General features: G+C 44.8%; 1 protein-coding gene and 1 long non-coding RNA gene across 7 annotated transcripts; one reads left to right on the top strand and one right to left on the bottom strand.

The window, feature by feature from the left end:
- Positions 1-939: 939 nt before the first annotated feature.
- On the bottom strand, positions 940-21,713 carry LOC120885266 (uncharacterized). The gene is made up of 3 exons (XR_005727758.2): positions 21,521-21,713; positions 19,902-20,020; positions 940-2,581 (listed from the first exon to the last, which is right to left on the bottom strand). It is a non-coding gene; the product is annotated as an uncharacterized LOC120885266 (long non-coding RNA).
- On the top strand, positions 1,813-26,345 carry Slc22a5 (solute carrier family 22 member 5). Of its 6 annotated transcripts, none has more exons than XM_040271878.2 (10): positions 1,813-2,205; positions 8,789-8,892; positions 15,690-15,731; positions 16,852-16,914; positions 17,976-18,102; positions 19,782-19,882; positions 21,708-21,922; positions 23,338-23,520; positions 24,523-24,658; positions 25,010-26,345. In XM_040271878.2, exons 1-10 carry the CDS (start codon positions 1,813-1,815, stop codon positions 25,095-25,097), a joined length of 1,452 nt encoding a protein of 483 aa, XP_040127812.1. In that variant the 3' UTR covers positions 25,098-26,345. The 6 variants fall into 6 exon arrangements, with proteins under 6 accessions (XP_040127812.1, XP_005335836.1, XP_021589267.1 ...); XM_005335779.5 differs by having other exon boundaries at positions 15,577-15,731; positions 16,743-16,914; XM_021733592.3 differs by having other exon boundaries at positions 15,577-15,750.
- Positions 26,346-26,648: the final 303 nt, after the last annotated feature.

The raw sequence follows: 26,648 nt of genomic DNA, 5'->3' as shown, positions 1-26,648 counted from the left end.
TAAGTCACTCTTATTATGAAAGAGCTGCCTGGCATGCATGAGGCTTTGGGTATAATCCCCAGCACTGGGGAGAAAAAAAATCTTCATAAAAGAGGACTAACTTGCAATGTTAAATTTAGCAGTGCAAATTCTTAAAGGCCTCCCTTCAGTAAGATAACTAGCTACATCTGGCTACTGAGCACTTTAAAGTGTGGATAGCTAGACTGAATTGAATTATGCTATAAAATACACATTGAATTTTTAAGAAAGTGGGTCAATGATTTTTACAGAATGTAAAGCAGCATCTTATTAATTTTCATATTGAGTATACAATACAATGATAATGTTCTGGGTTCACTAGATTAAATGAACATGCTATTAAAATTAATTTCACCTTCAAAAACTTTTAAAATATGCAGCATTGTCAAATTTTTAAAAAATAGCATACTCAGTTACGTTTAAATTCCACATATACCTACATAGGACATACTTTTACTAAAATAGCTTTAGTAAATTTCTTTATCCGAAATTCAAATTTAACTAGGTATATTTTTATTGGCTAATTCTGGAAAAACTACTAACATCACTACTAAAAAACTTTAAATTACAAAAGTAGCCAGTGCAGTGGCTCCTGCCTGTAGCAGTCTCAGCTACCTGGGAGGTTGGGGGAGGAGATTAACTCGGGAGTTCAAGAACCCATTTCAAAATTGTAGAAATAAAATTAGAAATGCAGCTCCTTATTCTATTAGACAATTCTGCTTTAGAATCACTTAATTGCTAATTTTTTTAAAATTACCAATCAGCTCCTCAGTTAACTGTACAAGAATAACTAATCTGCAAGGGGGAATATTTACTCTTGGGCTGGGATCCTTAGTGATCTTGAAGTTAAATTTTTACATTTATTTGAACAAGTTAAAGAACAACACAATGACTTTTTTTTAAGTGTGTTCTTTTTTTCCATATTTTTTATTGGTGCATTATAGTTGTACATAATAGCGGGATTTATTGTTACATATTCATCCATGCCCACAATATAACAAATATAATTTGGCCAAAATCATTCCCCAGTATTACCCCTTTCAACAAAAGGATTTCTTACAGAACAAAAATATAGAAATGGCCTGTGAAGGGCTGGAGTTGTAACTCAGTGGTAGAGCCGTTGCTCAGCATGCAGGAGGCATCGGGGAAGATGGGAGGGGAAGGGAAAAAGAAAAGGAAAGGAGAAAACAAAAAGGGGTTAGAATGAAGTCCTTGCTTTAGCCTCAGTATTGCGGTAGCGTCCCAATTTCAGAATAATCTATCACTCTCATAAAGATAGGCCATGTCAAGGGCAGGGCTGTCCCTCGGAGTCTAGGCCAGTCGCCTTCCCTCTCTGGGCAGTAAGTCGCGAGCTGGCCCGCCGGGCAGCGGAGACCCACAGACGCGGCGCCCGGCTCGGCCACCTGGGTGGCTGGACCGCGGAAGCCCCGCCCGCGCGGCCCCGCTGGAGGCAAGACCACGCCCCTGCCTCGGGCGCACCCGGCGCGAGGCCGCCCACCGCGTCACCCTCCCCGGGCCCCCGCCTGCCGCACTGTCTGCCGGCGGGGGCGGGGCGAGCCTCGCGGCCCAGGCTCGGAACCCGCCCCGGCCTCGCGCCCTATGTAAGGCAGGCCGCGGCGCCCGGGCCGCGGTGGCGGCGACAGCGGGAGCTCGAGAGCCTCCCGAGTCGGAGGGGGGTCTCCGGTGCGTTCCTCGCTCGCTGGTTCTCTCCGGCGGCGGGTGCGCACACGCCCGCAGCGTCCCGCCCCCGCGCGCCGCGGTGTCCCCAGTGGTCCCCGGGCCGCTGAGGACAACATGCGGGACTACGAGGAGGTGACCGCCTTCCTGGGCGAGTGGGGGCCCTTCCAGCGCCTCATCTTCTTCCTGCTCAGTGCCAGCATCATCCCCAATGGCTTCAACGGTATGTCAGTCGTGTTTCTGACGGGGACCCCGGAGCACCACTGCCGTGTGCCGGACACCGCGAATCTGAGCAGCGCGTGGCGCAACCACAGTATCCCGCTGGTGCTGCAGGACGATCGCCAGGTGCCCCACAGCTGCCGCCGCTACCGGCTAGCTACCATCTCCAACTTCTCAGCGCTCGGGTTGGAACCGGGACGCGACGTGGACCTGGAGCAGCTGGAGCAGGAGAGCTGCCTGGATGGCTGGGAATTCAGCCAGGACATCTACCTGTCCACCATCGTAACCGAGGTGGGTGGCAGCCCCCCACCAGGGTCTGATGACACAGAGCAGACAGATGTGGTCTTTGAACCCTCCCACCCCCAGGTGTGCACAGGACGCTGTCACCTTCCCTTCAACACAGGATACCCTGGTGATGAGCATCCTCCAGCCAGGTGGCTTAGGAGTACCTAGGAATTGACTTCCAGCCAGAGCATGACCCTCACAACAGGAGTGTCAGGCTGGCCCTGAATCCTGATGGCCACATTGGAGATGGAACCAAGAAGGCCCTGGCAGCCCTTGGGAGATGCTCTAAGATGCTGAGTGATCCAGCTTTTCTCTAGATGGTAGAGGAAATGATGAGGAGCGGAGTCAGGACTTGTCACCATTTTGACCTGCCATTTGGCATCTGTTCAGAGAAAAGAAATAACTATTCTTTTCAGAACTTTTAAAGTTAAAGGAAGCATATGTACAAAATTGTCTTCCCTCCACAGTCTGGGCATACCCTGTGAAGAATTGTTTTCCTTTGGCCCATGGGAAGCTGTACCTTTTTAAAGACCCATGCACCTGATGTTGTATTCAGTCAAAAATAATTGGCCAGATTTAGTGAAAGCATATAAGTAACCTCTGTTCATAGGGACTGAAGGTAGGCAGTACCTTTCTTATTCTCCAGCCCCTTGGGTTTTCCTTTTGGGTAGCTTTATCTGTCCCCAGGTGAACCCATAGTCATTTGATGGTAATGGTGCATGTGGATGTACTTTGAGACTTACTAAGGTAATTACACTAATTCCCTGGAGTCTCAGTAGAACTGAGTAAGCAGGTCAATGAAAAGAGCCCTCCTTGATAGGCTTTGGGCCACTAGGTTCACTGCATGTCAGATTAGGAATTTGTGGTTAAGGAAGGCTTCCTTGAGGAGGTTGCCTCTGAATGAATTCAGAGTGTTCAAAATGGCAGTCGTAGGAAAATGTAGCAGGAGGGAGAGGAAAAGGAATGATGACAGAAGTCATGGGTCCTGGCCTGGCATCAAACCCTGCTGGAGGCAGGTACTGATATTCCTAGAGCATCAAAGATCCTTACAGGGACTCTGAAGGCCAAGGTCTGTTGCTTCTGAGGGCTGTCACTCTTCAAGGGTAGAGTCTGAGAGTTGCCCCAGGAGACTCACTGTGTGCACATATGTGTTTTCTGTGATTATTTAGAAGTTTTGACATCATCAGCACCTATATCTGCTCACTCCATATAAAAGTAAGAGGAATGTGACCTAAGTAAGCCCCACTAGGATTTCTCACCCTACTAGGTGACATCTTTCCAGTAGTGACATCTTTCCAGTGTCCTGAAGCATCACTCCTTGACAAGAGTCACTAAGTGGAAGCAGCCTACTGCTTTGTGATCCATGAGTGCACAAAGAAAGAATCAGAATTTCAAATTGTCCCAAATTCTGTTTTATACACTCACAAGTGTGTCTGTTATCTCCCCGGAAGCCAGTGAAAACTGTGAAAGCAGAGTCTATATCTGGGGTTGCAGGCATAGATCACAGAAGGAAGCCAGGCTCCATGATCTAGGAGTTCCTACAAATTCTACTTGTGGTTGCCCAAAGAAAGGGGAGGCCTGAGGTCACAATCAGCTCATGGTACCTCTTGGGGTTTTCCCCTAACCTTAAGTGTACCTGCTTATTTAAGTCATTTGTTCCTACTTTGTTGTCCCTATCCTACCTTCTCCCCAGAATGGTGATATCACTGATGAGCTAGCTCTCAGTGGCCAGCTGTGGAATTGTCCTGACCCTTCTGACCCTACTTTGCTGTCAGTGTCAAACTGTTTTATATATGTATGCTTAGACTTCATTTAGCTGTATAAGCAGTTTCGCAAGAGCTATGTGCCCTTTTACCTACTTACAGGTCAGTATTTGCAGGGAGGCAAGATTAATGCTTTACTTCGCTCTTTGTTTGGGATCTGGAATGCTTGACTGGAAGTTCAAGGCTGCTAGTTCCTCTTAAGGGAATAGTCACTATTGGAAGCTGCTTCATCAACATTCTGATGACTTGTTCTAAGGCTCATTATCTTTCAACCCAGACAGGCCTGCTGACTGCTGCAGCTAGTCCCATGCTTGCTAATGTCTCCAAGCCTGCCCTCTGACCCAAAGGAAACATAGAGGTGTTTGTAATACACTAGTATTGAGTATCTATTCATATTTGATAGACAACTAAAACCTCAGCTCTTCTTTTTTTCTTTTTTCAAGTTAAAGTCCAACTTTGCATCTCCCTTATCTCCACACAGTTTTGAATGCAGGGGAAATTTCCATTTGGGAAAGTTTTTACAGAATAGTTTAATGAATAATTTAAGAAATCTGAAATTTAAGAACTAAGAAAAATGGCTAGTGTAATTCATAGAAGGGAAACTTGGAAGAAGCCAAAAGGATTGACTAGGATGTTTTAAAAGAAAAGTGAGCGATTCTCCACCCCATTGACTAGAGCTTAGTGTTGTGTGTATCTGGATCAAGGCATTAGGATGAGCAGAAAGAAGGGGACACTATGAGATGAAAGAGATTTATGCACCCATGTTTCACGAGTGTTTTAATAATACACATACTTCTAGCAGACCCTTCTTCTGGCCCCTCAATCATCCAGCTCACCTTTCAGTGCTTCTCAAACCAGGGCTGTCCCCTTCCTCTGGGAACTGGGTTAATTTTTCAGGCTGCAGGGCCTACCTGTTCTTTGATTTCAACACAGCCCAAACCAACCTGCAGGCAGAAAGTGTCTTTGATAAACTTCTAAAATTTCTGGCAGCTACAAGTTGGGGCTCCTTCAGCTGAGAACTGGCAGTCCTCTGCATCACCTTGCTCCCTTCATGTCCCTCCTCTCCAGAAACCCCAGGGCCCAGTCCTTGGCAGGACTCTGACTCACTTGCTTTTTTCCTGAATTAGCTTTTCTTTCAGTCTTGTTTCATGCCTAGATGGTCTTGGGAGATGGGAGAGCCCCCACTGTTATCCACAAGCCTATGTGGACAAAAAACCCAGCACCCTGGCAAGCTGGGCCAGACTGATTCTAGGCTGGAAAGACCAGAGAGAGAGAGAGACCTGAAACCTGTGCCTTTACTGCACTTTCTTAGGGGAAGCACAGAACCTTACCCATGCCTTTACCAGCCCTATGGCAAACCTGAGAAGCCACTTGCTAGACCCCGTGTTCCCCGCAACCCCAGCAATTAATCATAGTGGACCCATCTGGCCATGAGTGGTCAGACTGAGCCCCTTATCTATCTCTAGGTTCTGAGAGTTGACAGGCAAGGGGGTCAGGAAACAAAAGAATTTATTGTAGAGATTGAAATGTAGGGTTCATTTGGACTTTGAGGAGACAAGACCTAGGACCAAGCTCAAAGAATACTATGATGTTGCAGCCCTTTTATTTGTCCATTCGCTCATTCACTCATGTACCAAACAGTTCATGAGCTACTCCTCCACAGAGGGCATCACCACCAGGCATTGTAGAGGATATGGTAGCAAATACTTTTTTGTCTGATGGCCAAGGGGCAAGGATCTAGTATTAATTTATTTTTTAAAAACAAAATCTCTCTATGTTTCCCAGGCTGGTCTCAAACCCATGGGCCCAAATCATCCTTCTGCCTCCATGTCCTAAGTAGCTGGGACTACAGGCTTGTGCCATGATACCTGGCAAGGATCCACTATTAATTGCAGTGGGAGGCAGGACAAGAATATGTGGTCTTCTGTAACACACGGTGCCTACCAGTGTGCTTGACCATTGATGCGCTCAGCCTAGGTACATCTCAGGGAAGAATATTCACCTTATGGGCACAGACCCTATCTCTTTTCCCTTCCAGCCAGTTCACAGGTAAGAACATTTAGTCCCAGGGAACTATGTTATTTCTGTACGTCCCATAATTGAAAAGCAATGCCAGTTACATACAAGGTACAAGAGATGCAGTTCTCCCTCTCATAAAAAGTTTAACAGCTTGAGGCATAAATTTATAAAGAAAATGAAATATCTAAAGTACACAACTTGAAAAGCTCGGACATATACATATATATAACTCTGAAGCCATCATTGCTAGAAAGGCTCAGTTCTGACCAGGAAGAACAGCAAGTCTAGGCCCCTCACCAAAGTTGCTCCCAGATTCTTTCAAGTTGGACCTGCTTTCCCAGCCCACCCAGCTGAGGGGTAATGATGCTAGACTTGGGTCCCAAATCTCAAATCCACACATTCTGTTTGAACATTGACACTTATTGCTATCAGCCAGTATAGCCCATCCCACGAGCCAAGTAGAGACATCAAAAAGCTGTTCTATAGCTGATTTAGGTAGTTGGGGAGCTCAGTATAGAATACTATGTTCCTTCACAGACACATTAAGTGGGAAGTACTTAGCCTAGACTCTGTTGGCTTCTTACCCCCTCCCCACTCCCAGGAGGATTCAGACTATGTCCTAGAGTCCACTGAAGTCTGTCTGGTGGTTGGTAGGTAAGTGAATGGATTGATTGGCTGGTTGATGGGACCGACTTCATGCCTGCTCTTTGTGTTCATTTTTGAGACCTATCACCTTTCCTGACCCTACTCACAGATCCCCCTGTGGTCACTAAGAAAGAGACTTTAATATAAGTTGGCTTCCAGAGAGCCCAAAGCCAGACTCTGAGAGTTGTCAAGGGCACTCAGTAGTGGTTAGAGGGCACTGTATCTTACGCACTTGCCTTGACCTAGGACAGGCTGTACCAAAGGGAGGAGGGGGAATAAGGAGCCTGAGATGCTCCAGGCCAATCCCAAGATGTCTGTGGTCATCCTGTCCTTTGAAGAGCCGTCTGCCCTGGGTTTGGGTGTCCCCCAGCCTTGCTAGTCTTATATTCTTGGGAAACCTGTTTTGTGGAGACCCACCTGGGGTCTACAACACCAGAACTCACTGCAGAATCCTGTGACTTCTCTAGTCTAACTTAGCTGAATCACTCCCAAGTTCTTGTGGTAGACCTGTTGAGAAATAGCTGTTGGCTTTGAATCCTTCTTTTCATCTTTGTTGTTTCAAAAGTAACATCCCATCACACTCAGTATCCATAATCTGACTCCTGAAGTTTAGAGGCTGGCACCTTGTCATGACTCCCTCAGCTTTGTCTCCCCACTAGTCCTAGTTTTGGCTTTAGCAGCCATGGGTGATTGGACCTGCCCTAGGACACTCTTCTACCTACCAGAGAGATGACATCACTGAGGTGCACAGGTGGGAAGGCTGTAGCTTCCTGAGCATTCTAGTCTAGGTACTCAGGGTCCTTGACTCTTGCTAGGCTTCCTCCACATTTGGGTGTTCACTGACCCCAGTTCTTCCCTGGGTTGGGAATCATCACCATACTCAGCCCATCCAGGCAAATGTTTTTCCAAAGTGGAGAGACAGCAGCACCTGAGAAAACCTTGTCACTGCAAGTGTTCTTTGTGCCCAGACACTCAACCCCTTTAGAGGTGTGCAGAGGCTACGTGCACACACAGCCCAACAGGGCAGAGCAGACTTGCTTCAGCCTCTGTTGCTGACCTGTAAGAGATGCTTTGTTCCAGGGATGGACACCTTCTCCCTGTCTTTGTTGGTTACTGGGGAACCAGCAGGCTCCATGGAAGGCAGGCAGTAGCCTAGTGCCAAGCTAGCAAGGGTCTGAATTCCCAGAAGGGTGACCGTGCATGTGAGAAGCCTGCAAAGATTACTACCGTGCGCAGTCTCTGTTCTGAAAACATTTTTCTTGAAACCAAAGTTTTTTGTTTCAGCTTGCTTTCTTCTTTTGGTTCATTAGGCTGGGATAACCTAAAGTCTGTGTCTAACTTAATCCCCATGTACTCCTTCCTGCCTGCAGATCTCTTTTCTTGTTCCTAGTAATAATATACAGGGAGTCACACACTATGTATGGAAACTTGAGCAGCATAGCCTGTTCCCTACCTCAGTCTCTTGTCTTATAACAAGAAAGTTTAGGCACAGTATGTGTGTGTGTTGTGGGAGGTAGGGTGGACTTGTCTAAGGTTAGACAAGAAGCTAACACTTGAGTGAAACTTAAAACTGGGTTGCCTAACTCCCAGATCAGAGCTCTCAACTGCAGTTGGGCCTAGTATTGTTGGTGTATAACATTTAGATTCTAGCTCCAACTGTCAATATAAGGATAGAGGTCATTGGCCCAGGTTGGAAGTGTGAGCAGAGCTAAGGGAGTGGGTCAGATGGTGTACACTGTGCTCAGACCCTTGTAGGATGCTTTGACCTTTAGACTCACTGCTCCCTCACCCCTCCAGTGGCTTGAAGCCCACTGAGTAAAGCATACTCTGCCTCTTCCACAGTTCTGGACTCTGTCCACATCTTAGGCATGAGCATAAGAGAACTTGCTACATGAGTTTGGCATTTGGGCAGAATGTTACTCCCTGCCTCTCTTTCTTCCTCAATGGAAGCAAGATAATGGAGCCCAAGCTATGAAAGACAGGATGGGGAGGGAGAGGTCACCTGCTGTCTGCTCTGCTGCTCAAGTGACCATTGCCTGGGTGAGTTTTTACACCAGATCATGCAGGAATGTAGAACATCCTGATTTCATTTTCCAAGAAACTTTAAATTTAAGACCTTTTTTCAAAGAGGTGAGTGATATATCCCTTTGCTCCTCTTTCAGTGGAACCTGGTGTGTGAAGATGACTGGAAGCCCCCGCTTACCATCTCCTTGTTTTTTGTGGGTGTGCTGCTGGGCTCTTTCATTTCTGGGCAGCTCTCAGACAGGTAAGGTATCTGCCTCCTGCAGCTACAGGGCACCATGGCACCAAGCAAGTAGCATGTGCCTGGCCTTGACTTCAGATTGTACTATTCTCTCAGCTGAGGGCCTTATATTTTAAAAGAACAGAAAGCTGTGTCTGGTATAAACTCCATACCAAGTCAAATGGGCTAACATTCTTCGTCCCCTCTCTCTTAACTCTTGCCAAGAAAAGAAACCTAATCTATTTAAGCAGAGTGTATCCATGATGCAGTGACCAATTTTTATGCCATGATTCACTTTTGTACTAGCCTGGCTCACTTTCATTGGGTGATTTGGCACTCTGATGTCCCTGAGATGGGAGAGGCAAATGTTCTTTCTTGGAGATCTGTAGGTGGTACCATGGTGGCTACCTCTGAATTCCCAAGAAAACCAGAATTCTCTGTATAAGGTGAGAGATCTCACCAGCCAGCAGAGGCCCCTTAACTAAGAGGCCTGAGGTTATGCACTTACTGTAAGACAAGAAGAACAAATATTTTGTTTACACATTTGTCATAAGCAGGGTATTGGAATAATTCTAAAACTTCTAAAAAATATATTTTTAGTTGTAGATAGATGGACACAATAACTTTATTTTGTTGATTACATTTTTTCATATGGTGCTAAAGATCAAACCACAACCCAATTCTAAAACTTTTAACTCAGGGTCCATTCTGGCATAGGGTATCCAAAAACAAAAACAAAAACAAAAAAACACTAAAATATGTGCAAAAAAGGGAGGGAGAAGAGAAATTGCACAGAAGATAGAAGGAGACCCTCATTGTTATACAGAATACATGTATGACTATGTGAGGGGGAAAAAAAGAAGTGTGTCACATTAGATTGGGTAGAGAAAGTGATGGGAGGGGAGGGGAGGGGAAGGGGGGAAAGGAAGAACAGCAGAATAAAATATACATTATTATTACTGTATGTATATACGTGACTGTATGACCAATGTGATTCTGCAACCTGTACACTCAGAAAAGTGAGAAATCATATCCCATCTGATTCAAATGTATGATATGTCAAGATCATTGTACTATCAGGTGTAACTAAAATTTTTTAAAAAAAGAAATATGTGCAAAATATTAGGGACTATCTATAAGCTCCCCTACCCACCAAGGAGTCCATTGTGCTATATTTACTTCTCTGAAGCTTCAGGGTCTGTCACAGAACCCTGAAGTTGAAAACAATGGCCTTCAGCAAGTCCTTGGCCACAGTGCCACAAAGAAAACGCCCACAGAATCGGTGTGTCACCCAGGAAAAAGGTTAACCAGCAACCTCCTGGCTGGTTGGGCTCCCATAGAGAAGTTAAGGATGAGAACATCTTCCCTTAGGGTCAATTCTGTTTTATTTTGTGGCACAAATTCAGGGTAATGTTTTGGCATAATTTGCATTTATGGATTATTGTCAAGTCTTTCCTCATGAAAAATTTATGTGAATTTCTCAATAAATCTATCTTTTCCAAAGTGTCATCTAGTGATTAACTGCAGTTACCAGTAAGCATTAAAGAGTTCAATTAGACTATGACCACAGACTGACGATGCTAGCTGGGTCAGAGACATTGGCCCTCATCCAGGAAAGGCCTTCACTTCTCTAGATCTTTTTTCTAGTATTAAGCATTGACTAATTATTTATTGGTTTAACAAACATGTGCCCAATACGTGCCACACTCTGTCATAAGTACTATATGGATTATTTTAGAAAACCAAATAATTGTGTCCTAATAACCCCAGGAAGTAGGAACTATCATTATTCCCATTTTATAAGTGGAGAAGTAAAACATGGGTTAGATAATATATGTGCCCAAGGATATTCAGCAGCTAGGTCAAAGTTAAGCTTTAGACCCAGATAGTCTTGATCCTCCAATTTGTGTGGACTACTGCTCCAAGGCCCTGCTCTCCTAGAACTCACCTTCTAGCAAAGCAGAATGTATCCTACTACTGATGAGAAAATGATTGTTATCCTTGGCCATGGGGAGTGATACCAAGAAGTACAGGGTGCTGCAAAGTGTCTAAAAGGGGAGTCACAGGAGGATTCCCTGAGGAATGAAGCATGAGCTGAGAGTTGAAAGATGAGTAAGAAGGAGCATTTCTGGGCAGGAAGAACAGCATGTACTAAAACCTAGACAGCAGGCTTAGGCCTAGGAAAACAAACGAAAAAAAAAAAAAAAAGTTCTGTGTGGTAGAAACACAGAGAGTAGTATATAAATGAGGGCTCCCAGGCAGGCAGAGTCTGAGCAAAAGATCAAGCACAGCTTAGCACACTATGGTGAGGAGTTTGGGCTTCAGTGACAGAATAGTGTGGTGCTATTGAACGAGTGTAGTGAGCAGATTTGTATTTTTTAAAGATGTGACAACCAGGCTGGTGTTGTGGCTCAGTGGTAGAGTGCTTGCCTAGTATGTGTGAGGCACTGGGTTTGATTCTCAGCACCACATAAAAATAAACAAACAGAATAAAGGTCCATCAACTTAAAAAAAATTTTAAAAAGATATGGCAGCCTTGTGGAGGAAGGATTAAAGAGAAGCAGGAGGGATTGTGGAAAGACAAATTAAGAGATTTTTTTCACAGTAGTTCATGCAAAAGATGACAATAGTTTGGCCTAGGGTGTGGGGGTAGAGAGGTAAAGTCAATAGGATTTGGCTAATGAGTGAGTGGAAGGGGAGGGGAATAAGGTTTCTGGCTGCCTAACTAGGTGAAAGATAGTACCCTTCTTTAAGACAGAGAATGCTGGAAGAGAACCATATCTGCTGGAGATGTTGAGTTTAATCAAAACATACCAATTTGGGGGTGACTATGAGACCCCTAAGTGGAGAAATTGAGTATGTGTTTGGATGTATGGGTATGGTGCACCATGAGAAAGGTTCAGGCTGGAGAAGTGTATTTGGGAATTTGTCACATGTAGTTCCCTCATCGGAACCCTAAACATAGACATAAGGGCCAGAGGAGAGTGCAGAGTAAGAAGGGGAGGGTCAGGACCGAGCTTAGGAGATGGGGGAAACTCTTGGAGTGGAGTGGCAATTGAGGCTCCGAGGACTTGTGTTAATGTGAACAGGGAGGAGCTAGTTCCCCAAGTTCACAGTGGAAAATTGGTGTGTTTTTCTGGATCAACTGTGTCATGGCTGAAGTAGATCTTTATGGGTCATCTTAAGAACTTGCTTACCATGTAACACCATGGTCACCTGAGGAAAGTTTCCAAAAGGTCTACTTCCAAGGAAACAAGGGAATCAAAATTCATGAGTATGTGGAGGATCACCTTAGTCTATAGAGAGGCTAACATACTGCATTTCAAACATTTTTTAAATTTTTGGTAGCAGAACTTTCTTTTAAGTAGAATCAGTTAAGTCCAGGAAATGAAATAGTTAAAGTGTGGCTAATCTAACTGTAGCCCCTGCCTTTAGCTCCAAATACTACCCCTCAAGCTTGTCTGTACTCCCAGAGAAGTCCTAGTCCTCTGTGGGATTAACACTTCTGACCTCACCACCTCTAAGCAAGCCAAAGAAATTACCTAAGAGCAATAGAGTCATGCCTTCAACAGTAACTCTTGATATGGGACAAAGGTTTATCCTTCTTTCTGGTGTATTATTAAGTCTGAAGTTCAAGAGCAATTTAAATAATCCTGGGTTGCCAAAGCCTTTTATCTGACATTATTCAGTCATCTTTATGAATCATGAGAGACACAGCACTGAGAAGCACTCATATGTCCTGGTTTTTGTAGAAATGTATGTGTTTACCACTTTGCATACAGCATAAAAGCAAGCTTTTCTAGTTACAGTCCCCAAATGCCAAGGACTGATGCTGCTTAAGAGCTTCCTGGACCTTCTTTTCTCTACCATTTTAGGGAACCTTGGATAGGGAAGTGGGGCAGAGGTTATACCAGTGTGCTGTGTAGTTAGTTTGCTGTCACCTCCCCTCCACTGGTGTGTAGAGCGCCTTCATTACAGAACAATGCAGGTGGAAACCCTTCTCCACCAGGGTTTCTCAACCTAGCTCTATTAATGTTTTCAGCCAAATTATTCTTTGTGGTGGGGAGCTTTTCTAGGCTTTTTAGAATATTTAGCTACATCTCTGGCCTCTACCCATTAGGTGCTAGTAGCACCCCCTGCCTGAATTGTGACAATCAAAACAACAAACAAAAAACTGTTACATTGAGGGAAAACACCAAATTCTCTCATGCAGCTGCAAGGCCTCACGCAGTCTGGTTCCTACTTCCCTCTGAAATCTGGGCATAGATGATGCCAGCCCATGTTTGTTGTGCCTCTCCAGCCACGGTGGTGTGTGTCCTTCTCAGAGTCTATAGTGTTCCCCATGCCACCCCCAGGGCTCCTCAGGATAGAAGGTTTACAATACTCTGGTTCCTGTGACTTTCCTTCATAGCACCTATTAAAAGTTGGTAGATGAAGTATTGTCATAGGATATATATTGGTCTCCCTTCAACACCAGACTGAGTATCTTTGAAAGTTTGGTTTCTATACCCTTAATCCCCTGTTTTCAACCAGCTACTTTCCCTTTGGGACTCATCATTGTCCTGTTGTCAGGGAGACCCTCCCCCAATGCCCAATCCCCAGCCCCACCCCAGTTCTGGATGAGTGCCTTTTTGAACTTTCGTGGACCTGGGAGCCATTTCTTCAGTGCACTTGTCTGGGTATGTAATCACATATTCAGCAGTTTGTCTGTCTGTTGATGAAAGTGTGACTGATGTTTTCCTCAAGTAAACTATAAGCTCCTCGAGGATAGAGACAGTGCATCTTTTTTTAAGCAATGTCCCCAGTGCCTAGGACAATAGATACTCAGTACACTCACTGAATAAGTGTCAGCTAGTGCCCCATAGATGTAAGCTTCCCACTAGATTGACTCTTCCTCCTATTTGTGATACTCTATTTTAAGTAAACCCACCTAAAACAAAACAAAACATTAACTTGTACTTTTTAAATGAGCATAGATAACAGAAAACTATATCGAACAAATGTGTGACCTAAGGAATTATTCCACAAAAATAATCTTGTAACCCTCATGAAAGCAAGCAATAGAACTTTGTTGTTCATCAAGAAGCCCTGTCCAGGTGCCCCATTTCAATTTCAGCACCCTCCCTTACCCATAAGTAACCACTAAACTAACTAGTGTGACTCTTAAAATAACTACTTCCTCATGGAAGAATCCCAAAGACACAATCCCAAATGCCATAATTCCTAAAATCTAAAATCCTGAAAAAAAAAATCACAATTTTAAGATTAAAATCCTGAATGTTGAAATCCTGAAAGCAGAAATCCCCCAAAATAAGATTCTCATTTTAAAAAAAATAGACTGTATAAGAGGAGTAGAAGGCTAATTCTAGGGAAGGGATTTTATCTGGGAAGTTTATACAAGATAACTGCATCACATTGGGTAGAATGAATGACCAGAAACTTGGTGAAGCATTATTTTGGCTATATCTGAGTGTGTTTCCCAAAGATAATAATGTGTGAGCCTGAGTAGACCAAGAGAAAGATCCATAATTAGGTGCTATTTTGAAATTTTAAACTCCAATAAATTAGAAAATCTATAAGAAATGGATACATTTCTAGACTAGTACAGACCTGCCAAAATTGAACCAAAAGGATTGTTTATAACTAAACAGACCAATAACAAGTAATGAGATCAAAACAGTAATAATAATAACAACAACCCTTCCAAAAAAGAAAAGCCCAGGACCAGATGAACTCTAATATGCACTCTCCAAGAACTTTAAAGAGGAGCTAATGCCAATATTCCTGAAATTATTAGAAATAGAAAGGAGCCAATCACTTCCAAATTCATTCTATGAAGCCAGTATCACCCTGATACCCAAACCAAATAAGGCTACATCAAGGAAAGAAAACTACAGACACTACAGGTCAATATCCCTAATAAACTTAGGTACAAAAATCCTCAATGAAATATTAGAAAGTTGTATTCAACAACATATTAAGAAGATTATACATCATGGCCACATTCCAGGGATGCAGGAACGGTTTAACATATGCAAATCAATTAGTAGAATTCATAACATAAGTGGAATCAAGGACAAAAATCACAATAATCATCTCAATATATGCAGAGAAAGCCTTTGACAAATTTCAGCACCCATTCATGATAAAAACACCCAAGAAACTTGGGCCAGAAGGCACTTACTTCAACATCATAAAGGTTTCATATGACAAACCCAAAGCCAACTTCATAGTGAATGGGAAAAAAACTGAAAGAATTTCTTTTAAAATCTAGAACAAGAGAAGGATGAACATTCTCATCACTCTTATTCTATATAGCACTAGAAATTCTAGCCAGAGAAATTGGGCAAGAGAAGGAAATAAAAGAAAGAAAAATAGGAAGGAAAGAGATCAAATCATCACTGTTTGTAGATGATATGATTCTTTTTAAAACGTCATTGTGAATGCATGATTTAAGCATAATTGATGTGTTTCAGTCCCCTGCTGTCATCATCATAATTGTGGCACTGCCTTTTGAATGACTGTGGTATCCAGGCTGCACATTGGTTCTGGGAAGCAGGGAGGAGTAACAGCATGGGGACTGGGAACCTGGGACTGTACGGGCACTGGGTACACTGGCAACACTGCCCACAGCCCCTTCTCTTGATGGAACTCCCCCTTCTGCTACCTATCCCAGCTGGTTCTCTGTGACTCTCCTTTCCTTTCCAGGTTTGGTCGGAAGAACGTGCTGTTTGTGACCATGGGCATGCAGACAGGCTTCAGCTTCCTACAGATCTTCTCAAAGAACTTCGAGATGTTTACTGTGCTGTTTGTCCTTGTAGGCATGGGCCAGATCTCCAACTACGTGGCAGCATTTGTCCTGGGTATGGCCATCAAGTTGGAGTTGAGTACTCGATCCTGTGTTTCACTGTCATCCCACCACCTGCCTTTCTGGAGACAGCTCTGATGTTCCTCAAAGGGAAATGGTCTTTAGCAACACTGGCCAGAGCTTCTTGGTGAACCCAGTTTATCAGCAAGGAAACTAAGCCAGACAAGTGACCAGCCTTGGATCCCCAGTGGCACAATAGCCTGACTTCTGATTTCTGGTTCTTTGCTGACCTCCAAGGTGTGGCACCTTGGTCTTGTTAGTCATTTTTGCCATTTTGCTAGAACTCACCAGAAAACATCCTTTTTATAAAGCCTACCACTACCCAGACTGAGGTAGCTGGAGCAAGATGGAGGCATGCCAGGGAAGTAAGGGCTGTGATGGGCAGGCTTGCTGGGGAAGAGAACTGCCACCTCTGCAGAGCACTGTGGCCAGTGATGTCTGTGGATGAGCATAAATGGGCCTCAGTCACCTTCAGGTTTTGATTCAGAGGACACACTGTAGGATTTTGCTCAGTCCAGCCTGTTCTCATCAAAAAGGTTGTCTGTCTCACTGTTTGGAGAAATCAGACTCCAGCAATAAAATCTTTGAGTTCCTTGGGTTATATTGTTGAAAGGATTATTTTTTCTTTTCACATATAATAGAATATTTTTTCCTCAAAGGATAATAGTCAGCATGTGTGGACTTAGTAATGACTTTGCCTTTAATGGTTTCTTCCTCATATGAGAAATTGAAAGGCGCTAACATGGTATCTTTAGCATATGGCTGAGCAAAGTGGTGACATTTCACAATAGAACAATGGCTAAGGGGCTGAGAGGCCGCAGTGAGGTACTTCCAAGAGTGTGTCAGACTGGACTGGGTTCAAATCCATCTCCTCCCTAGGGCTTGGGAACATAGAAATAATTCTGGCTGCCTCCTTGTCTCTATGTTGAAACTGATACCATGGAAGATTAATAAGAAAATGATCCAAATTAAAGTGCTAACTTCTCTCCTCCCTTGTTTTGATCAGGAACTGAAATTCTTGGCAAGTCAATTCGTATTATATTCTCCACGTTAGGAGTATGCATATTTTATGCCTTTGGCTTCATGGTGCTGCCACTGTTTGCTTACTTCATCAGAGACTGGCGGATGCTGCTGCTGGCACTGACTGTGCCCGGAGTGCTGTGTGCTGCGCTCTGGTGGTGAGTGTGGCCCTGTATTTTCCAGCACGGTGGCTTCCATCTGGCCTTCACTAGAGGGCAGCAGCAGCCCTCAAATTTGGGCTCCCAGAGACAGGAAGTGTGATTATTGATATTGTTTCAGAGTCTCTCTTCACACTTGGAAGAACCAAAACAAAACAATCCCAAGACATCAATAGACTTGTTCTCAGCCCAGTTCTGGGTTGATCTTAGTGTGGGGAGAAGTAGCTGTGAGAAGCTGGGGTCTAGTGTGATCTCCAGGAAGTTCTCAGACCCCAGAACAACAGAGCCCTGGTTCTAGCTGTGTGTTGCTGGCCTCATCCCTCGGCATGGGGAGAGTGCTCCAAAAGTGATGTCCTCAGGGTAGCCGTGCAGAGGCCATGCAATGTAGACTGGTTGGACAGAGAAGAGGCCATTTGTCAGAGTGAAGAGGAATCACCCTTTAGAGTCAGGGAAGATGAGATTACTGGCCCATGAGGAGTGGAGAAGATTTCAGGGCATAGTGGGAAAGAAAATACCTCATCATGGGACCTAGTTATGTCTCTAGGGCTACCTGGTCTTGGTGAGTGCCAAGGCTCCAGGCTACTCTAGGTACAGAGGCCAAGTATGTTGGATAAGTTAGGGGAAGGGGAAGGAGAAAATAGAGATCAATGGGTCAGTGCAGAAGCTTCTGTGGATGCTAGGGACAGGAAATGAATATAGTAGGGTAAGAACTGGCTGAGCCCTCAACAGGAGCCAGGCTTCAAGATCCCATCTTGTACGTCTTCTTAGAACCAGCAGGGGGCACCACCACTCTTCATAAATGAAGATGGCCAGCCAGTGTAGGAATCCCCTTAGCCTGTGCAGGGCCCTCCAAGTTTTATACACCATAGCCTACCCTAGAGCTCGCACCTCAGGTTTACTGGGTGTGGACCATCTCTTTATTTCTGATTTGTGAACATCTAACACTCTACAAACCTAACTTTGGATCTGAAAACTCATTTCCCTCTTCCAGTTATGCCATACTGGTCTGTTGGGCAGCTGTTGGGCAAGAGGCCTCACTGAGATTGTATTTGTACTTCTAGGTTTATCCCTGAGTCCCCTCGATGGCTCATCTCTCAGGGACGATACAAAGAGGCTGAGGTGATCATTCGCAAAGCTGCCAAAATCAATGGAATTGTTGCACCCTCCACTATCTTTGACCCTAGTGAGGTAAGCACCATGTGGGAACTAGTGGGGGCTATGCTGGTCATGATTTGAGGATGGTAGCACACAGCCCAACTTGAGCCCTACGTCTCCCTGAGACATGCCCTGTTTTAATACTCATTAGTTGAGAAATAGTTTCCAACTGCCTAACATGTTTCTCCTTTCTCATGGTTTTTAGGTTTCATACATTTTACTTTCTAGGCAATTATATAATAAAATAAATAAAATACATCCTTTATGAGAAATAGACTTTACACAATGTCAGCATTTCAGGAAATCATTGTTTCTCATGCCTAAGGTGATTTGTCATCATAAAGGTAATCCAGCACATAGCATTAAAAAAAACACAACTAGATTTGCCGTTGGCAGTGTTCAGCCTCTTTTCACCCTCAGTGGTTAGTTGTTGCATATCATTTTGAAGCCAGGTCCCTTCTGAAGTCCATCTCTTCCTTCTCCACTTTTCTGCAAACCCTGTTCTCACACACCATGAACACTTCTTGGCTCTGCCTTGTTCCTAGTTCTTGCTTTTCCTTCCTGTTCCCTCTCCTTCTGCCCTTCTGCATCAGACATTTCCCTCAAACTCATGAGTACAACAAGAGGTTAGGATCTATAAATGCTGACTGATATGGTTCTGGAATCTGTCTGTGGTCTGACAGGAAGACTAGGGACTGGCTGTGGGAAGAGCCTCAAGCAATCATGCTGAAGTGTGAGCAGCCGGCGGGTTAGAGACTCTCGGGACTCAGGATGCAGACTCCAGGCTCAAGAGAGACCAGTTATAAGAGGCCAGTGGCCAACAACAGCCTTGATGGCGTCCAGCTGAAGTGTGGCTTAGCAACAGCTCTCACTCAGCACATATTGGAAAGGGCTCTGGAGCAGAGGTTAGGGCAGGAGTGTTTCACAGAAGGCTTTTAAATGAGTTGGCCTTGGTGACTTTTAAGTGAGGAACCAGTCTCTGTGAACCCATGAGCCCCACTGGCATCTCTGAGGAAATGAGGCTATTTCAGGGGATCCTTTAAGTCCAAAGTTGACCTTTTGTTGAACTGCTAACTTGGGAAAAACAAGCTCCAAAGCTGGGTTTGCTTAAGAAAGCAACATCAGTATGTTTAGACATGTGGTTTATTAATGGCCTTGGCTGTGCTGAATTTCATAGGAAGTTACTCTGGGTGAAGCTCAGGTCAATTTTCCTGTTTTTCAATTTGAATTTTTTCCCCCTGGAAGCAGACCAGTAACTACATGGTAGGAGGACTCAAAACATGAATCTTTTTAAAATGTCATATCAATAAACTGCACAGCCAGTTTCTCTCTCTGACCCAGAGGGCAGGGAGCCAGCCTTAGGAAGGAATGCTTAGAGGCCTCCCTGGAATGTGGCCACTGATGGGTGGATGGGGATGGTGCAGCAAGGGAACTGTCTGCTTGGGCGTCCGACTTCACTGGGCTCTTTGAGGAACTGGTCACCTCCCTTTACTCCTCATTTTCATTGTCTTTGTTATTGACAAAGACCTGAGGAAGACTTAGCATCCCCAAATCGTCACTATGCTACTGTTCTTTTCAAGAAAGAAAGATACCACACTCCCTAACTCTGAGAAGCAAGACAGCTATGATGCCAGGTTTACGTTATGTTACTGTATGTTCTGAGTCTCCAACCTTCTTTCCTTCCCATGCCCCCAATCATATTGTCCCTGCAGTTACAAGACCTACGTTCCAAGAAGCAGCAGTCCCACCGCATCCTGGATCTGTTCCGAACCCGAAATATCCGAATAGTCACTATCATGTCCATAATCCTGTGGTGCGTAAGTGAGACATACCTGAGGCTTCGGTAAAGGAAGGCAATCAGCTTCTGGAGGTGGCTCTTGAGCCTCTTATTTGCAGATGTGCCTCAGATCCAAATTGAGACTGTGTCATCAGAAAATGAAAGGGATGTGTCCTGTGATGGATGGAAGAAATGGGCATGTCATAATTCTTAATGTGATAGAACCTCAGAAAAAGAGAATGAAAACTATGGTGGAGGCTGTTTGAGAACTAGGGACCACTGGGGATCTCCCCACATCCTGAGGTGAATCATTGCTTACTTCGCATCCTTGCTTAGTAGTTGTTGTCCCCTGCTCCCTTCTACCAACTCACAGATAATGTCTGAGCAGGCCAGATGGGGCTTTTAAGAAGGATCTGAGTGAAGACACATTGTCTTTTAAGACTACAGAGATGTCTAAGGACTTTCTGGAAATGTGGAAGTGGGATATGCTCCTCCTGGGATGTTCAGAGACTATCCTGGAGTCAGGGCCATGGCCTAAATGTCCTCACCAGATCCCATCTAACAAGGCACTTCATGAAGAGTCAGGAAGGAATGTGTGAGTTACCAGAGAGAAGGAACACATCTGAGAGTCTAGACAGCTTTTTTCTCATATCCAGACCCTGGGATTAAAGGAGACTCCAAGCCTCCTGGGTGAATAGTATAGTAGGATGGGTGAGGAGGGCAGAGGCAGACTTCATTTCTGCACTCCATTGCAGGCTGATCATTGCAGTGGGCTACTTTGGACGTTCCCTTGATGCTCCTAATTTGCAAGGAGACATCTATGAGAACTGCTTTCTTTTGGCAGTGGTTGAAGTCCCAGCATACGTGTTGGCCTGGCTGCTGCTGCAACATGTGCCCCAGTGCTCTTCCATAACCACTGCTCTCTACCAACTAGCTTTGGGGAGCCCGTCATTTTGCTCACTGGGATGCACTATGAGTCACCCGTTTCCAAGGAATGGGCCATAGTCCCCCAGGGCAGGGCACTGCTTCCCAGGTCTGCCTCAAGACAGAACTAGCGTGTAGCCTGCACCTTAGACATGCCAACCCATGATGAGTCACCCGCTTTGTGGTTTATCCAGCCACTCCTCCCTTCTCTAAATTTCCCAGGAACTGTGGACATACTCTTTTCCTTCATGGTAACAGCATAAAGGTCTGGGTCATCAACAGAGAATGCTTAATGAGGAGAGGGCCCAGTAAGGGCACAGGAAACAGTGGAGGACATGCAGATGAGAAACTGTGGCCCCACCATCTCTCTCCCTCTTATCTCCACAGTACAGTGGGGGTGGTGCCAGTTGCCTCTGACCAGGCCCTTACTGGATGGTCACCACCAATCATCTGCTGGAGGTCTTTCTCCAAATATTTTATCTAATGATGCACTTTATTGATATTATCTTTCCAATCCTGTCGCTCCTGACTTGGTGTCTATTGCCTTACTCATTCCCTAGCTCCTTCTGCAGTTGCTAGGTTTGGAGAGGTTCATAGAATAGGGAAATAGGCTTTTCTAAAGTCTTCATCTCAGGGGTTTTGAGGCTGAAATGCAGGCTGGAATATTTCTTTTAGTGAGGTAAATCTGGTCCTTTGGCTGGGACCCTTGGTATTTGGCATACTCTCAAAATGCATGAAACAGGAACTTACCATTGTACCACTTGGGCTGGGGGGAGTTATCTTTTCTTCTGCGAAGTAAGGTTTGGGGTTAAAACTGCTGCCTTCCTAGTCTCTGCTTAGGGTAGTTTGGAACGTCCTGAAGTAATTGCATTTTTCAAGTTGTGCAGGTGGGAGAGTGGATACTGCTTCTCCAGCTTTCTTCTGCACTCCATTGCAGGCTGACCATTGCAGTGGGCTACTTTGGACTTTCCCTTGATACTCCTAACTTGCATGGAGACATCTATTTGAACTGCTTTCTTTCGGCGGTGGTTGAAGTCCCAGCATACGTGTTAGCCTGGCTGCTGCTGCAACATGTGCCCCGGCGCTATTCCATGGCCACTGCTCTCTTCCTGGGTGGCAGTGTCCTTCTCTTCGTGCAGCTGGTGCCCCCAGGTAGGGAACATATGCATCAGCACTCTCGGGTCTTCATTGAGTCACCCACTCTCTACCAGGCTACCTTCCTTAGTTAATTCAGAGAATAAAATGAAGCCCATCATAGATCCCCTGCATATATGCATCCTTAGCCTGAAAATCAATAAAAAGTACCTAGTGAGACCAGAACATTCTTTATGGCCAGGAATTTGAAGGAATGGGAAGGAACACCCATTGAAGCTGTTGGTTAATTTTACTCTAAATCCAGGTTAATGCGTTTATATTCATTTTCCTCTCCAGAATGGTGGGGGGGGGGCATCCCCATTACTTTTCCCAGCCCTGCTTTATTTATTCAACCAATGCTGTGGAGCACATACTGTGGGCTAGGCACTGGGCTTGGTACTAATGATACAGATGTAAACTAGTGTCCTCAGGAAGCCCACATCCTAGTTGAGAAAACATAAAAGGCTCTTTATTCTTCAGATTGTCTTACCTCCTATGAATAAAAATAAAGTATAGTGGGGAGCTAGTTTACATAAGAGTGGTCATGAACAGCTGCCTAAACAGGGGGCAGTTCAGCTATGAGAAAGTCCAGGAGAACATTTCAGGAAGAAGAGACAAGCAAAGACGGGTTAGGTAGTGAGCCTGGGGTGCTTGAGCGAACTAGTGAGAACTGAGAGGCAGAGAGGAAGAGGAGGTCCCAGAGGTCATGGTTAGGATTTTCTAAAATTGTCTTCATATCTTACAGATTGGTGGGAGGAGTCCTTTCTGACCCATTTTAGGAGAGTCAGTGGGCCCTCATCTGTCCATCGCTATGCCTGGAGTCCTCAGTGCACCCATGGGCTTGGGATCCTCTGGTAGTCACTTTAGGTCCCATCAGGCTGGGACCTTCTGCATAGGAGCAGAGAATGTATTGTGGAGCCCCAGAATGGATGTAGAGGTTCAGATATGAGCTCAGAGGGACCCTCATGTCTCCTTAGATAGCAAGAAGGATAGATTGGAGTATCATCCCAAAGTTCAGATGATTTTTAAATGTTTTTGAGGTCTGAGTAGAATGAAACCATGAAATGAGTTAGAGTTGAGTTCTCCACTTATCTAGAATCATTAGTTAATTCTGCAGCACCTGCAGTCTGAAGTTCTGGAGTGACAGAAAGACAGCTCCCCAATAGACATGTCTGTAATGACTTCTGCACTAGAAGGCAGGTCGATTAGGCTGTGAAGAGCTTAATCTGGTTGTTTCTAAGTTGAGGACAGTGTATATCTGCATAGTTGTAGGTCCCCAGTCTCCTTTCAGTAACCACCTTGGGGTGAAATCTTGGGTATGGCCCCTTATCTCAGGAAGTTATAGAAACTGACCCCAAGGCAAAAAAGGAAATGGAACTCTCAACAGCAGCATAGCCTAAGTTGGTGTCTACTTTCTTTCTTTGCCCCTCCAGACTTGTATTACTTGGCTACAGTCCTGGTGATGATAGGGAAGTTTGGCATCACTTCTGCCTTCTCCATGGTCTACGTGTACACAGCTGAGCTATACCCCACAGTGGTCAGAAACATGGGTGTGGGAGTCAGCTCCACAGCATCCCGCCTGGGCAGCATCCTGTCTCCCTACTTTGTTTACCTTGGTAAGTTCCCTGGGCCAAGGGCACACTGGAGTGATGGGACAGAAGCACTAATTGGCTTTAATGTGAGCTGGAGATGGCTTGCTCACAGGAAAACAAGCACACAGAGCACATGGGATCCATCCAGTATGGATCTATGGTTGGGGAGGGATCATGTCCCAGGGCACTGTGGGGGAAGCTCTCGCTTCCAAACAGAAAACTACCTATAGAGTAGTTAAAAAATGGATGAGAAAGAGGACTTTGCTTCTGTTTTGGACACACAGGCCCTCCATCAGAGAGCGTAATTTCTTTATCCTAAGAATCATCAGAAAAGTTTAGGGAGCCAGAGTACTTAACTGGGGATATTTCTTCTTGGGATCAGGAAAGATGAGGGGAAAGATGTTCATTCAAGGAGTGTGATACACTGAGGATCATTGTAGCTTGGAGCGCTTAACACAGGCTTGTGTCACTTTATGTGGCTGTGCACCAGTTTTCTCTTCCTCAGAATTATTTCCTCATGGCAGCTGCTGTTTCCCTGCACATCCCTAGCCAGCACACCTTTGGAGAGAACTGGCATCTACCCTGAGAATACCCAGAGTGCTCTGTGAGCATGTGGCATAGACCTAATAAGAATAAATTCTTTTTGCCTCACCTGAAGGCAAATCAAACAGGTTGTGGCACATCTGCAGAGGTGGCAGAGTTATTCCTATCCCTGGACAAGTACCTCGTGTTCCTTGGAAACACAGCATTGAGAAATAGACTAATCATCATGGCTTGGCTTCTCTGCTCCCCTGAATCTCTCCCTGGCACCATGGGGGCACGGCTGGCCCTCTGAGCATGCCTGTGCCAGCTGTGGGTTCTTATAGTGTCTAGGTACAAGATTCCAATCTGGCATCTCAGGCTGTGGGAAGGGCCGAGTCCAGCAAGGAAGGTGACCCCTTTACAAGTCCTAGAAGTGAAAAAGAATAGAGGTAGACCAAGTCTCACTGCAGCCTGGGGCTGGGGCTTCTGTCTGCTCTGCCACAGGTGCCTATGATCGCTTCCTGCCCTACATTCTCATGGGAAGTCTGACCATCTTGACAGCCATCCTCACCTTGTTCTTCCCAGAAAGCTTTGGCAGCCCTCTCCCCGACACCATTGACCAGATGTTAAGGGTCAAAGGGTAAGGAGACCTCCTTCCTCACAGTAAGGATGTACTGGGTCTGGGCCTGGTCAGCCCCTTGAAGTGGAGTCCCCAGCAGACTTTCTCTCACAAATACCTTGGGCCAGATTAGCCATCAGAGGGTTATGAATGGCAATAATCTGATCCTGTGTGGACATGTCTCCACACACATTGCCAGGGCAACAGCAGCTTTGGGACAGTGCAGAGACTAGGAGAAAATATCTCAGATCTGCTGTATGATTTTTCTTTCCCAGTGAGGTTATCCTCATTTCTGATGTATTTGTTTGTTTTGAGTCTGATAGGCTCCTTTTTCAGATTTGTTCCTAACATTTGTTTTGCTTATTTTAATAGAATAAAATATAGGCAAACCCCAAGCCAAACAAGAATGTTAAAGGATGGTGAAGAAAGCCCCACAATCCTTAAGAGCACAGCCTTTTAACACAACCTCCAGTGAGAGAGGAACTGAAAAGGAAAGCCTGCATCTTGTCAGAAATGGCTGTGCAGACTCCGAGTCCAATAGTGACAAATGCCTTTGCTGTTTATTCTGTTGACCCTGTGTCTGGTTTGCTCGTGGATGAGCATCATACGCACTCACAGGATGCATATATACGATCCTGGATATATACGGTTCCTCCAGGGACACCATGGCTACCTACAGACAACTTGTGTATGTCCTAACTATTACAGTGATAGACATGGCACTTCCTAAGAAGCCGATGGCTCACTAGATCCTGTAGGATTTGGAAGAATACAAGAGGCATCTGCTAGATATATATTTTAATCTTGGACTACCTGAAAAGGCCCCTGATAAAATGGAGGTCTGAGTTTTCTCCCTTCTTTCCCTACATGATGAACTTAAGAGGAAAAAAATATTCCACAGGGGAAGTTTGATTTCTCACCTTTTCTCAGTTACAGAGGACATTAACTGGGATGTTGCATCCCCCGGTAGGGAGGAGCACAGGCTTTAGGGAAATGTAAATATGATTCAGATGAAGAGTTCTGAGCAGATGCAGAACATGGGCAGGTGATTTGTGACCACACTATGACTGCTGGGCAGGCTTGTTTACATCTGATCAAAGCACTGGGCTTGTCAGGCCCATAAGTCTGCTCTCTGTGTTTTCTACTGCTGTGTAAATCAAGCCTCCTCACTACTAGAGCTTCTTATCTGTGGTTTGAAGGAAGTGTATCAGTGAGAAATTGTCTCCCCTCTCGAAACTGTATTGAGAGGTTTTGTTGTTTTTGTTTGTTTGTTGTGTCTTCTCCTTCTTAAGTTATTTGCCCTTCAGCAAACACCTGGGAAAGGCTACTTCTTTAGCTTCCTGGCTTGTGCCCCCAACCACTGTACAAGGCCTTACCAGCCTTAGCCACTAGCACTTCTCTGAGTGCCAAAAAAAAAAAAAGATGTGATTGTATGTGTTCCTCTTGTGGTACCTAATCATGGGGAAAATTACAAGAAAGAATTGTAAATCACATTCACAATCTTTCAGAGTTGCTCAGTTTAGTCACATAACATTATTGGGAGATATTTTGTGTTCAATGTAATTGTCTTTTCTAATTATGTTACCATGGTACTCCTAAAGCATATGTTTCACCTGGTTTTTTTAAAAAAATGTATTTTTGTGAAAGCTACTGAAGTGCCTTGGGAAATTAAGAAAGTTTTAATAAATAAAATGATTTTTTAAAATAATAGCAATTACCTACAATCTTGTTTTCCAGAATTTGGTGAGCCCTTGCCACATCAACACCTAACTCTTCTTTCTGTCATTTTGGGCTAATTCTGACAATGGTTCAGGATTAGACTATAAGGTTAAGATCTAATCCCTGTGTACTAGAAATCTGTACTTTAGTCTGTGAACCGCATCAGCCTTCCTACACAGTGTCTTCGCCTGGGTTCCCCTGAGACCAGCATGTCTGTGCATTTAAATTGTCAGAGAACAAGATTCCAGGGAACAGGAGTAAAGGACAGAGGAGAACCAGGAGGGAAGGAGGC

Source organism: Ictidomys tridecemlineatus, chromosome 1 (assembly GCF_052094955.1).
Source record: "Ictidomys tridecemlineatus isolate mIctTri1 chromosome 1, mIctTri1.hap1, whole genome shotgun sequence".
Taxonomy (NCBI): domain Eukaryota; kingdom Metazoa; phylum Chordata; class Mammalia; order Rodentia; family Sciuridae; genus Ictidomys; species Ictidomys tridecemlineatus.
The sequence above is the reverse complement of the archived record's forward strand: the minus strand, read 5'-3'. Positions and strand labels throughout refer to the sequence as shown.